This window comes from Crocodylus siamensis, chromosome 1 (genome assembly GCF_052110815.1).
Source record: "Crocodylus siamensis isolate JL-2025a chromosome 1, ASM5211081v1, whole genome shotgun sequence".
NCBI lineage: Eukaryota > Metazoa > Chordata > Crocodylia > Crocodylidae > Crocodylus > Crocodylus siamensis.
The window spans coordinates 307,571,211-307,585,216 of record NC_143395.1 but is presented as its reverse complement, the minus strand read 5'-3'; the positions used below and the strand labels follow the sequence as shown (position 1 = coordinate 307,585,216).

General features: G+C 46.7%; 1 protein-coding gene across 3 annotated transcripts in view; it reads right to left on the bottom strand.

Moving 5' to 3' along the window:
- Nucleotides 1-12,399, bottom strand: part of ANKRD10 (ankyrin repeat domain 10) — a 51,742-nt gene extending 39,343 nt beyond the window's left edge. Inside the window, exons 1-2 of one of the 3 annotated variants that reach the window (XM_090022174.1) lie at nucleotides 10,192-12,399; nucleotides 4,891-5,043 (exon numbers count right to left, since the gene is read on the bottom strand). In XM_090022174.1, coding sequence (XP_089878300.1) covers nucleotides 4,891-5,043; nucleotides 10,192-10,392 — 354 coding nt within the window. In that variant the 5' untranslated portion in view covers nucleotides 10,393-12,399. The remainder of the gene's footprint in view (nucleotides 1-4,890; nucleotides 5,044-10,191) is intronic. The other 2 variants (XM_090022157.1, XM_090022163.1) reach the window with 2 other exon arrangements.
- Between the last annotated feature and the right edge of the window lie 1,607 nt (nucleotides 12,400-14,006).

The window sequence follows — 14,006 nt, the reverse complement described above, 5'->3', positions numbered from 1 at the left end:
TGTCACAGTCAGCACTGTGGAATGTGTGGATCTTCTGCATTGAAGGTAGATCTTTCCTGTTAACAACAACATGGTCTAGGTTGGTGCCAGTGGCCTGATCGTGGATGTCCCTATTGGATGTAGTCCATAACACAAGATCCCTTCTAATCAGTGTGCACATGCTCAGAGGTAGGAAGGTTCTAGAACAGCTAAACTTTCCATCTTGATGGTGCCAGTGATGCACTTACATCTGGGGTGCTCGCACAGTAGCTTGTGTGGTCCAACAGAGCACCATGTACTATACCTGAGTGCCAAGAGCACAATAGTAGGGTATCATGCAAATGCGAGCATGATTGGTGAAAAGAATGACTGACACCTGGTGCAATTTTGGCGAGTATTTAAGGAATCCTGAAGTGCGATGCAGCATGAATGGAATATGGATGCTTAAGAGGACTTGAAGTTTGAATAGTGCACAAGCTTACTTGGTTGGTGATAGATCATACCTGCATGTCTGAGCCATATGAGCAGTAACTGTAGCAGTGAGAGGAGTGACCAACTGGACTGGATTATAATTGGAGACTTACCTGTAAAAGTGTTATTGGATCAGGACCTCGATCATCCATTGGACTGGTAATTATCAGCAATCACCCTTCCCTCACTCAGTCTGAGCGAAAAAAACTGAGGGCCTGACTGTCACTCCAGCTCAGTGAGCCTGTGAAGTCCCTGAGGCTGCCCTTTGCTGCTCCTGGCAGTTCTGTTTATGGTGCACTGAAGTTAACCAGTGTATACAGTTAATGCCTGATGTTATGTACGTTTCCTACTATTAGTCTTTTTTTGTTGTGATCATGAGTTTATAATATACTGTTGAACTTTACTGGAGTCTCTGTGTATTCATAGGTTATATGAGGGTAGGCTGTAGCTCTATGTATATCCCTGGCCCCAAATCCACCACAAACAGAGACAGCACACAAAAGGCCCTGGGGTTGTCTGAAGAGACCTAACAACCCATCAACCCCTTAGCCTTCTCATAGGTGATCAGTGTTCAGGACAGCTGGTGATGTCCGCCTTTCATCCCCATGACACCTTGTGACAAACTTTTCCATAAAAATATGAAATCAGTAATGCAGAGTTGGTTTTGGGCACAGAACTGAAGAAGTCAATGGCTGTTTTCATTCATCTTGCCAATGCCAAAGTGTCCTAGGCAATCTGGCCATGAGTGGTCTGCGCCAACTCTTACACTGAATTTTCTGAGGAGGAATAGTTGCTCAGTTGATGGTATTCCTTTGACCACTTTGTGCAGAGCATCGTAAAATTTATCCCTGCCTATAAAGCTTTTCCTAATAATTTTAGCACCTTTGACATGAACGTGGAAGAGACCTGAAAATTCTTTTGAGTCTCTGAGATCCTCACGTCCAGAATAGTTACTTCCCTCAATGTCCATTTACCCTTTTCAAAGAGGCTGTTAGCATTACACCTATTTCTTTTTAGCCTTCTTTTAAAAAACAGAATCAACACACATGAATACTGAATCCAAGGTCATCTTCAACGATCAACTCTCCTATAATGCCTTTGTGGCAGAATGCCATCCCAGTCTCTCCCCAAACTCTGCTATCTGACAACTTGGCTATCATGGTCACTGCAGAGGGCAGGCACCCCTCCCCATCTGCTTCAGGTAACCGTGAGTTGTAACTTGAGCTACATACATTCCTGAGGGAGGGAGGAACCTGTTCCCTCTGCCCACATGACTGGCCTCATACACCTTGGTGGTGGGGAGGCTTAAACTCCCTATTGTTCTAAGCAATGACATCATGACTTGGACGGGGCTAGAGACCCTGCCAATCTACCCGGCAATGAGTGATGCATTTCAAATTGGTTGTCTGGCAGCCAACAACTGCTGGCCTTCACTGGATCAGGTAAATGAGGTCATAAGGTCCATTTGTTATAGCCTGCCCAGGAGGAAGGGTGACAGTTGTGATGAAGACTCTCAGAGAAGCTGGACCATCTGAAACTAACTCTCTCTCTTGAAACTCATGGAGAATGAACTGCTGGAAGGTGCAGAGGGAATCTCCACCTTCCTCTGGATACCTGTGAGTAAGCTACTTGAGATCTAACTAGATATATAGCTTGCAGTAACCCAGATGCGTGATCAAAGGCTACGATGCCACTGTGCGCTAAGGGCTGTTCTTTGATATTGCTCCACCCCATATGCTATTCCAAACCTACTGACTGTAATCAATCAAGTTCTCCTCTGTACCTAGCAGGGGAGAATTATTGGGAGAGGGTCTAGACTCCCTTGGCCTGGCTAAGGGAAACCTTTATTTATGCTTCAGACTAAAGGAAAGCACCCCAAGTTCTTGCAATGGGCCAAGTACCACCTTCAGGTCTATAAAGCCCGTGTACCTCACAAGGCACAGAGCCACTAATAAACCAAGACTTGCAAGTGGTGGCAGCATTACCTCCAGGCTTGCAGGTGTGCCCCAGGAAGGGGATCAGGCAGACGTGAGGTGCCCCCAGAGAAGCACTCAGAGCCTGGAAGGTGGATCAGGCACAGTGAGGTGGGTGGCTCAGCACAGGAGCACCCCCTACTGGTCCGCCACAGCCTTCATTACCAATCAAAAGAAATAAGCATCACTTCTTGTTTCAGTAAGTATTTGGTAAAGAAGTATTCGCTATCAGATCCAGGGCCCAAACATAAATTGACCCTACTATTATTTACAGCATCTGCTCTGAAATTTATATCTGACAAGTTTCTTATAATGGCAATTGTTGGCATTACTCCCTAAAGACCATTAGGGAGATCTCTACTTTTACCCATATTTGATCCTGAGGATCCAAAGTATACTTCCAATCCTAATGCAGAATTATTCTACAGCCAAAATTGCTTTAAGGAAGGATGACCATGTTTTATCATTGTTTCTTAATAATGCAGACTATAAAATAAAAACATTTAATGAATAAATCAATCAATCAATCAACCAGGATAACTTGCAAATTAACAATAATTTGTTACCTGTCCTTAGCAGCACATACCCTTCAACACCGTCTTCCAGTGATGGCTGCTGTTCTACCATGTTTCTGTTATTCTTATAATATTTGGTTTTCCATTTAAGATTGTTATGCCTAAATTGCTTCATTCTGTTTTCCACCTGCCTGGTAGTAGCATACAAACATTTCAGTTGTTTCTTACCAATTGCACCCAGTTCACTAGTTGATAGGATTCCTTAGCAGAATCCTATCCTGTCACTAACTGTATCACCTACCCACTACTGTTCCCATCATTATTATTACTTCCTCTTTGCCATCCATCCTTCTACCCACTGACATACTTTTATTCCCTGTCATATCCTGCTGTGACCTAAAGCCAGGCAGAGAGGTCATCCTACACTGCCCCTCTACCTTCTCCCTTCTTTTCTTAGCTTAATACTCTTATCAGTTATACCAGCCTTAATCCTAGAAGGCTATTTCCCAAAGTATGCACATGAAGTCTAGCCTTTGAGAAAAGAGCTCTTCCCGTGGTTGCCTCAGTGGTTAAGATATCCCAATTCCTTCCTTGGAGCACAAATTCAAGTCATCTTTTTTTCTCCATTATCTTGATATGCCTTTGCCCCTCCCCCTTTTTATGAGCTGAAGGAGTTCTATTGAAAAAAAAAAAAATCACTTGAACCTCTACTGCTTTGAGAATCTTCTGTAGTTTGGCAATCATCATTATCCTAGGTCAATTTCAGCAAGAATCTTGCATCTTTTCCCTAATAAGTAGACTCCAGGCACACAAACCTGCTTCTTCCTCGCACTGGTGTAAGTCTCTGGGGTCCACTTCTTCAATTCTCCCTTCTGTCTGAAGATAATTCTGCCTTCTGTTGTCTCTCAGAGTCTTCTGTATTTCAGCCAAGTATCCCCCAAGGCTCATTTCCTTGGCAAGCTCCATTGTGTCCTATGCCTCTATTCTCATGGGCTACTCTCTTCTTCATTGACACCTTATTTTAGGTTTCTGCCTACTTATATTTCTCCCCAATTCTCCTCTTCAATCTCCAGCCCAACAAATTTATTCCTCAAATCTTAACTCCTCTGCTAGTCCTATTTCTCTGCCTTGTCCTACAGTCATATCCTTCTACTTTCTTTCATCCTGTTGTTTAAACATATCGAGTCATTCTTGCATTTCGGTCTCTTCCCTGTTATTTCCTCAACTCCCAGTCTGAGCTCCACAATTACCTCAAGTTGTACACCACTAGTCCTTGGACCTTCCCCTTTCTGAGTTGTTAGCCAAGAACAGCATGCCTCAGTCTCTCTGCTGGTCTGCAATTCTTCAGCTCCCCTTTACCATTACAAGTTTTCTTCTCGTTGTTTCCATCTTCAGGAGAAGGAAGAAGCCTTTCCCTACTAACTAAAAAGTAACTTGTAGAATTTTGCTACATCTTAGAAAAGAAAAATTAGGAAAACAAATACATGCTAAAATAAATGCAGACCCTGCTTTTTATTAGAATGAGCATTTTCACTCAATGGTGGTCTGCTACCAGCTTCCATGGCTTAATTAGATATGGTATAGACACTTTTCCAGACCATAACATATTAAGCCACTGAGAAAGTCCATATCTATTAAAAATAGGCATTTTTAACATGAGAATTTGTGGTTCTGCTGCAGACCCCAGTGATCCAATATAATAACCTTTTGCTCAAGTCACCATCCATACCTCAACATATTGTGCAAAAAGTGTTCTTCAATAATTAAGTGGTCTTATACACTTCATACTATAGTTGTCATCAGCCGACTTCCTTTATAAATTTTTATGAGATGCTTACGCTTTCCACAGTTGATCTTTATGATGCTGATAATCTCTATAAGCATATTCAATTATTGTTTAAGGCATAAACACACTTTTAGATACAAAGACAAAACAAAGTATTAGTTCATACCTGCTTGTTTATGTTGGCCCCTGCTTGAATCAACCAGATCAGGCACTGAGGATGTCCTCCAAAAGCAGCAATATGGGCTGGTGTTTGGGCAAAACGTGTTGTACAGGCATTTACAGTAGCTCCAGCTCTCACTAACTGTATTAGGCACTCCAGCTTTAAAGATACATGAAGAAAAACTATTTAGAAATACCATGCATCATTCATATTAATTGATAGTTGAAGCACTATCAAGCAATCAAAAACACTTCCTTCTGCTTGAAGATAAACAAAATTTGACATCTTAAGTAGAAGCGGGCAATTATTTTGGCTGGAGAGCCATTTAATGAGTTCTGGTGAGCTGTCAAAGGCTGCAAGTGTAGCCTCACCCCCCTAATAGGTGCCCCATCCCCTAGTTGCCATCTGGGAACCAGAAGTCCCATCCCCACATGCCGTTCCCCTGTAATCCTCAACTGTTGCCACCGTAAGTCCCTCACCCTTGCCTCCCATAAGTATTCCTTTTGGAAGGGGGCTGCTATCTTAGAACCAGAAAAACACCAAATCATACACCACAAACAAAACCTACTTTAACATATTTTAATTTTATTTAAAAAAATATTTGTCGGGGTGTGTGTGTGATTGCATAATAACTCAAAAACAAAGCCTTAGGCTTACACAGTGTGTGGGGGGAGTGTGAAGTATGGTATGGGGGGGTATTAAACAGGACCCCCCCCCCACACATACCACCTCCCCCATGGTGCACAGCTTGTTGCCAGTAGCAGCAGGTTCTAGGAGCTGCATGTGGTGGCAAGGAATAGAGCCAGGCTGAAAAACATCTTCCTGAAAACATTTAATATCAGGAGCAGGAAAAATATGGCCTGCAGGCCAGATGTGGTCCGCCAGGAGATTTTCATCCAACTTGCTGGTGCCTCCCAATTAATTGAACCCTGCCCAGCCTGTGCACTTCACTCCTTCACTTTTGTGTGGGAGGGCCCCACCCCAGCCAGCACACACAGCATCCAAGTGGGGCCACTGCAATAGCCGGCAGGGGACTTGCTCAGCTTCCCTGGACTCCAGCAGCTCCTCATGTCCCTGCTGTAGCTCTTGCACCAGACAGCAGGTAGGGAAGTTGCAGCTAGGCAGGAGCTCAAAGCCCAAAATCTGGGGCCCATGCCTGCTGTGACTGTGGATCCCTTGTCAGCCTGCTTCTATCACGTGGGTCTCCCCACAGCTCATGCACACATCCCAAGACTTGCATGTCACCAAGGGGAAGCCCCATGCAATGGAGCCAGTGGCCTAGCTCCACTCCCTGCCACCGCATGCAGCACCCAGGACTCCAACAATGTCCCAGGAGCTGCATGCTGGAGCAGGGAAGGAAGCCAGCTCCATCATATGGGGGACACACATGGCATTTGAGTAGTGGGAGCTACACTAGCCACGAGGAGCCCAGCGCGATGAAACCAGGCTAACCTGGGCTCCACGTCCTCACTGGGCATGGGCCCCAGAACCTGGGCTCTGTGCTCCTGCCCAGCTGCAGCTTCCTCCCACTCACCACCACTTCCCTACCTGCTGCCTGGAGCAACAGCTGCAGCAGGGACACAAGAAGGAGCTGCCACAGAAGGTGGGAGAAGCTGAGCAGGTCCCCTGGCAGCTACAGCAGTGGCCCCACCTGTGCATGCTGGCCAGGGCTAGGGCTCTTCCACACACGAGGAGCTAAGCATACAATTAATTGGCAGGCACCAGCCAGCTGGATGAAAAAAAAAAAAAAAAGAAAGCCTGGCAGGACCCGTAAGCCATATTTTGCCCACCCCGATCTTACGTTTTTTCAGGACAATCTATAAGGAAGGAAGAAAAGTTCTTCACACCCACCCTCCCCACATCCCTCCAAAGAGCTGAAACAAATGCAAAGAAAACAAAATGCTGGTCAAATGTCCACAGTCCAAGCCAAATTACGTATATACAAATAAGTAAGCTTTCAGATTATGTTGATTACCACTCTTTCAGATTAAATTGCTATAATAGCCATTACCAACAACAAATTTGTTTCCCTTTTTTTCCCCGCCACATTCTGTTTAATATCACACTAAGCAAAAGTTTTGGCTATTTTAATATACACAATTTTGAAGACTGTTGTAAAAGTTTATAGCCGAATCAGGCTATTGTCATTTTCTTAACTCAATCTCAGCTTCAATAAATGGTAGGTGTTGCAATTTTCTCAATTTTAAAAAGAAATGGAATTTGGGAACCACTGCCCTCTTTCTTTACTGTTTAAAACTGATTTTGCACCTCTATTAACGATAATTAGCCATACTAAACAGTATGGCTAAGTGAAATTGTTGGCAGGGGAGGGGGTCTTGTTAATCTCAAATAATTTAAGACAGACAAGGCACAGTATCCATTTTAGCAATTCTCAACCAAGATGCTACTGTACCCTGGGCTCCCTTGACATCATTTCAAAAGGCACCACAGTTGTAGAACTGTTCAGTGTACAAACATGATTCCCCAAGGTAAACCTGAAAGATTTCAAACAGGATTACTTAGTGATAAAAAAATTATATATATATCCTGACCTGTTGTGGTCTGAGTTCTTTGCAACAGAAGAACTGCTCTATTGTTTTTCTGTGGGGAAAATAAAAAGAAAGAAAAACTCCAACAAGCCAAAACTAGAAGTTGGCACAGGATCACTGACTGAAGACTAAGCAGTCAACAACTGGACGAGTACAAAACATGGGGAAAAAGAGTTGGGGTGGGAGGGGGAGAGAGAGAACGAACAATCTTACGCTACATCCCTGCCAGCAATGGCTAGAGATCATGAACTTAGATATTTGTTTATCTCCCCGCTATATAATTAACTGTAATTTGGCTGGATGTTTGTGTGGAATTCGTTCATCTCTCAAGAAGCAATTCTCCGTTTTTATATTTTCCATGAAAATAAACATTAAATTTAAAAAGGAAGCGCAACTTTGAATGGACTGTGGTTTATACTCAAGAAGATACCAGAATACTAAGCCATTAAAAATGAAAGGCATCACACCTTCTGAACATTATTTTATGTTTTAGCCATAGTAGTTGCTATGCAACAAAAAAGCGTATGAAATCACAGGTTTAGAACTCTTTTCCATCTTTGCATTTTCTTAAATTTGAAAGCATCTTGGTACTAGACTTCTTTTCTGTCTCATTCTTTCCCCCCTCTCCTCATACTTCCCCTCTGACAGCTTTTCTACCTTCCTCATTGTGGGGTCAGTCACCATTACCTATATAAAACCTAATAATATAGACAAAACTCAAAACTGTTTTTGAGTATTTGGGTTTTTTTAATTTATGAAGACACTGAAATAGTTTCTCCCCTGAGCCCACTATCCTTGGGCAGAAACAAGTTATAGAAAACCGTGAATACTTACTACAAGATGCCATATATTAAAAAGTTGAATGGCAAAACTGAGCTTGTAAATGCATTGCCCACTCATGAACTCTTATACCAACCAATGACTGCCTAAGCAGAACAACATGACAACAACATGCCTTCCTTTGTCATGTAGGATCTACTTAAGCCTTTCAGAAGCTAACACTTAATAGTCCGCAATAAGTTTAAAAATAAAAGTATTTTCCCATTTCAGTTATGACCACTCTGAATTAAGATAAAAGACATTAATAAAAACACAAGCAAATGAAGGTGTATGCAGTCCATGAATGCAGCTATTGTTTCATTTCCCAGGAATGGGTATATTACTCAGTCTTATCTAATGAAAGGTCTATTTTGGTACCCATGCAATCTTATGAATATTTAAATACCAAATTTGTTTTTTTCTTAATTACTCAAATATGTCTCTTTGAAGTACGCCTTACACTTTCCTAGCCCACAGGAAGGGTAGGGTTTGTAACAGAAATACAGCATTCACACAAACTTGATGTAAATTCAATGCATACTCAAATTCTTCATAAATTCCAATACACCCTGTCACATCAAAAGCATTCACTGAAGTTGGAGGAGTCAGCTCTGCTTCCACCTGCTCCAGAAGACAGCAGGGCTGAGGTTCCTCCCTCCAGTGAGAGTTTATCATCTTTTTGTGTCTGCTCCTTTCTTTAAGGGTGCCTATACATTGGCAGAGAGGCTGTTCTGATGCATTAGTCACAATGCACTGGGGCAGACTCTATTGAGTCTGTGGGGAGCATGGCAATTACAGCTCTGTAGTGCAGCAGTTCTCAGTCTGTGGTATGGGTACCAGTGGTATGCAAACAACCTGTCAGAGGTACACATTAACAGGTTTATTATAGTTACTTCGTATGACAAAAGTGTGTTGGTGGTACTTAAGGCTGTATCATTTTAAATTGGTGGTATGCAATCCATCAGTTTGCAAACCACTGCTCTAGTGGACTCCAGCGCTGTGTGCATCAGTAGCCCCATGCTGAAAGATGGGGGGTGAGGGAGGGTGCTTAAACTAAAGCTGGTTCAGCTACCTTTAGTTAAAGCGTCCCCACTGCCATTTTTCAGCATGCGGACACCACCAATTCACATGACCCTGTGGTCCATAGCAGCTCTTGCAGCCACTCTAACGGAAGTGCCCCCCCACCCCCAGCATGTCTATAAAAGCCCCAAATGCCCACTCCTCTTTAATGATCTGTACAGTCCCATCAATGCCTAACATCTATGAAACTGGGCTAAGAGCCCCATCCATTATCGCCCTGTGGAACATAAAGCAATCAAAGGCTACCTAGCTTTAGATACAGACTATTTTAGAAACACCCTTGCACAAAGATCTAGGGACCACTATTTAGGAGCCAAAAGCAAGCATTCCGCGCTCCGTTTAAGTCAGCTTAACACCTTTGGCAAAAATAGGTGCTTGCACCCTGGCTGTCGCAAAACGGCTATTAAGCAGACAGATGTAGCAAATCAACCCTCCAGGGGCAGGTGCGCGCCGCGATTTCATCCGACACCTATCTTCACAAAAGCGCCGCCCTTGTAGCCCGGTCGCCACAACAGAGACTCCACAACAGCGGGGCGGGGCAGGCAGCGGCAGGCACGGAGCTAGCAGCTGCGCGCGAACGCCCCAGGCGGGTGAGGGGGGGCGGCAGAGCGGGAGGGAGCGGTTCCCCATTGGCTCCCGCCGTCGCGGCCCGTGACCCGGGCACCTCCGAACGCCGGCCAGCCAATGGGAGACACCGCTGGCTTGTCCGCTTCCCTGCCCGAGGCGGGAACGGGAGAGGCCCCGGCTGCAGCCCCCGCGCCGACCCCCCCCGCCCGGGATAAAATGGCGCCGTGCGCGGGCGCCTGCGTGAGGGGACCGGGGGACCGGCGGCGCCACCACACATACACCCCGCCCGCACCTTGCCGAAGTGCGCGGCCCAGTGGATGGGGGTCCAGCCGTAAAAGGAGTCCTCGGCGGCCAGGTCGGAGCGCGGCGAGCTGTGCAGCAGCGCGCACAGGGCCCGCACGTCGCCGTCGCGGCAGGCGCGGTGCAAGGGGAAGCGCAGCGTGAGCAGCTCCTCGCTGGAGAAGCCCGCCTCGGCACCGGGGCCCAGCGACATGGCGGCGAGCGGGGACTAGGCAGGGATAGACGAGTGCACGCGCCGACCCGGCTGGAGCTTCCCCCTGCTGTTGCCGCTGCTGCAGCTGAGCACAAAGGAAGCGAGGCGGAGCCGGCGCGAGGCTCCGCCCCGGGCCCAGGAATGATCGCGCGCATGCGCACGTGCGCCCTACCCCGCCCCACACTGTTTACGGCGCCCGCCAGCCGCGCATGCACAGCTGCTACCTTGTTCCTGGCGGGGTGGGGCGGGGACTTCACCCGCCGGGCACAGGGTAGCGTCATAGTCCCCCCCCGTCATTATCAGGGCGGCCGTTGCCATCCACCGCCCCCAGGAGGCGGGCCCAGGCAGTGCAGTTACTGTAGTTAACGGCCGCCCACGTGCTGGGAGCCTTGGAAAAGCCCAACTGCCCCGAGCCGAACCTCGCCTTAAGACGTGGGTGGAAGCGGCAGGAGCGGAGCAGCCTGGCTGCGCTGCGCACTCGTCCCCCGGGAGCTCGTCTTCGCCTGTCGCTGTCTTCAGTCCTCGTCTTGCACCGTTGCCAGTTAAAAAGCGGCTTCTCCCCCCACCCCCACTAAATTTCAGTTCTTAGCGTGCCTTGCAGTGAAGTCAGCATTGTGGAGGGGCCCAACTGAAATAATTGGTCCAGGTTGATGTGTGCAATGCAATGGAGTCCAGTTCTTTCCCTCTGTCACATGGGCAAAGGAAAGGGATTTCTAGAAGTTTCTCAGCCTTCGCTAACATGAAGGGAGAGGGAGCATCTGAACCCCAAAGCTTTTGGGCCTGGGGTTTGCAAGTAGGATGCCTGCCTGGATTTGGGGAGTATCTGAAGCCGTAAAGGAGTGGTTGGTGTGGGCCCTAGGCAAACGCACTCATGGGCCCCTACTTTTTTTTAGTCAATAACTATCACAGGCAATGTGCAAGGGGGGACATGGTGGGGCATGTGCACCCCATGAGATTGGCCACTGCTGATGCTGGCGCTAGTGGGCAGTCACCACTCGCCACCCCCACCCCAAGTGGCCACCTGCAGGTGATCCCTGCTCGGCCCACCCTCGCTGCCGAGATTGCTACGGCCAGTCCCTGCTCAGCCCACCCTCACTGCTGCTGCCCCCGCAGCAGCCTGTAGGCGGTCCCCACTTGGCCTGCCCTTGCTTCTGACATAACCATGGCCACCTTCAGGCAGCCCTTGCTTGCTGCAGCCATGCTGCAGCTGCTGCCTACAGGTGGTCACTGTGCCCTCCTGCCCCCGCCACCTCAGAAGGCACGAGTTGTTCATGATAACTATATATGTAAAATAAGCACAACTGGGCTCCTTCTTCACCTAGGGCCCTAGACATGTGCCTAGTTTGTTTACGTGTTAATCTGGCCCTAGGCAAGAGGATACTTGCCCTACTGTACAGCTATGCAGCTTTGATGAGCGAGTTGTGCTCAGTCAAATTTTCGACTGACCAGGAGTCCAATTGGGCAAAGCTTGGTCAAATTTTGGACTGAGCTTTGTTCACCTGAATTTGGAACTGATTTGGCCTTGATAAAGGTAGAAAGGGGATTTCTAGAAATTTCTCCACAGAAACATCAAGCTTTTACAACTGAAGGTCATTATTCCCGGGTTTTTCCAGTGAGCCAAAATACAACTCAACATCTCTAATCACTGCTGACAAGCTAAACTTCTGGGGGCGGGGGACTGAACTAATTTTTAAACACTGCTTAGACTGAGGACTGTTTGCTCAGCCTATGGAAAAGGGGCTTATGGAACAGTTCTGTATTGGCAGATGCTGGGCTGGAGTAGTGAGACTGGAAATGCCCTGTAATTTGTACAATTATAACTGTTGCAAATTAATTTACTTGAGGAATCTTTTTTTTTTCCCCTAATCATTGTGTCGAGTTGACTCTTGAAACAAGCAGCCCCAAAGGTGGAGCAAGTATCATTTGGCTTTTGTAGTATGTTTAAGAATCTTAAAGCTTCTTTTGGGGATCGGTGATTATGAAGTACCCAGGGGATAAGAAATCCTGTTTTCTCAGGCATTATGCTATTCTTTTTTCTAAGGGTGTGGATATGTGACACAGTCAAAGTAATGTATTGTGTTCTTTAAGTAGAAAAAAGGAAGAAATAAAATGATACGTAGAACTCTTGTTTAACCCAAGTTTTTTCCTTCAGGTTTTCTTTGAAGAATCAGCAGTTTTAAGGAAATTCGTAGAATCATAGACATAGAGCTGGAAGGGACCTCCATAGGTCGCTTGTTTGAGGCAGGATTATCCCATTTACTCACCCTGGAAAGATACTAACACCTTTAATGTTCTTCCTTGGATCACAATGTCAGTTCATCTTGGCAACCACTTAATACAATACGATTGCTTGTACCTAGGGTAAGTACTGTAATGGAAAGCTCATACCTTGAATTGCTGTATGTTACATTTGGGGAGGTTGGATTGAGTTAAAAATGGCCACCTGATCTAAGGTAGATCAGGATGAGGGAGCTGTTGGGGGAATTAGGGGGGGATCTGGAAGGGGCAAGCAGGCTCCAGGGGTGGGGGACCAGGAGTGAAGTGGAGTCTGTGAGGATCAGAGGAGTAAGCAGGGTATATGAGAGGGATGGGGGGGCTAGCAGGACGGGGGAGATCAGGGGGGATAGGATCTGTGGGGAAGGTTGAGGGGGCAAGAAGGGTCTGCGGAAGGGATTGGAGGGATCAGAAGGGAAGCGGGATCTGAAGGGGGCTTGGTGGCGTCCAGAAGGCTTTGGTGGGATCTGGGGGACCAGCAGGGTCCATAGGGAGAATGGAGGAGGCTCTCTCCCCAACCCCTTTAGACTAGGGGCTATTTTTAGCTCCCTAATGCCCCCAGAGAACCTACCCTTTCATTCTGCCTGCCCCTCCCCCGCACCCTGATTTACTTCCTTGGTTTCCAGCACTAGTGTATGCTAGTAAAAATGGTACCAGGAGTGGCTTATTGGATGGGGGCGTTGTCAGGCTCAGGGGGCTGGCTGATCTGCAAGGCAGCTTGTTCATCTGGGGAAGAGGCTGGGGGGCTAAAAATAGCTTGGTGTCAGGGGGGGCAGTAGGGAAGGTGCAGCTCTGGGTTGGGGCCAGTGGCTGGGCTTTCCCAGTCCAGGGCTGCACAGTTAAATGTACAGAAATTTAGTTAGATCAGTCTCACCAGACCCAATCTAAATTAGACTATCTCAGAGATAGAGTTAACTTGGATCTGGTCATCCACTTTTAGACTGATCTAACCTTCCTGAACTTCTGTACAGTTCACACTTGGTTCCACCTAACTAGGGATCTAAGAGTGCTCACAGAAGTGACATTTGTTGCATGATTGGAACCCTGAAAATTCGCTACAGCCACGCTGTGTCACATGCACAGATGCAAAGTGCTTGAAAAGTGGGCAAGCATGTGGCAAAGATTCATAGTTTCTATGAAACTATGAAATTAAGCCTCATCTAATGAGGGATCAGATAAAGTGGAGCACCTTATGGAACTTCTGTCAAACTTCTGGAGCTTGATTCCCCTCCACCCCCCGGACCCAACAGGTGAACATCTCTTGGGCTGGGAGGAGGTTGCTGTGTAACTCATGGCATTTTCTGTGAAGTACCATGAGTTAAAGCAGGGAGCTGCATCTC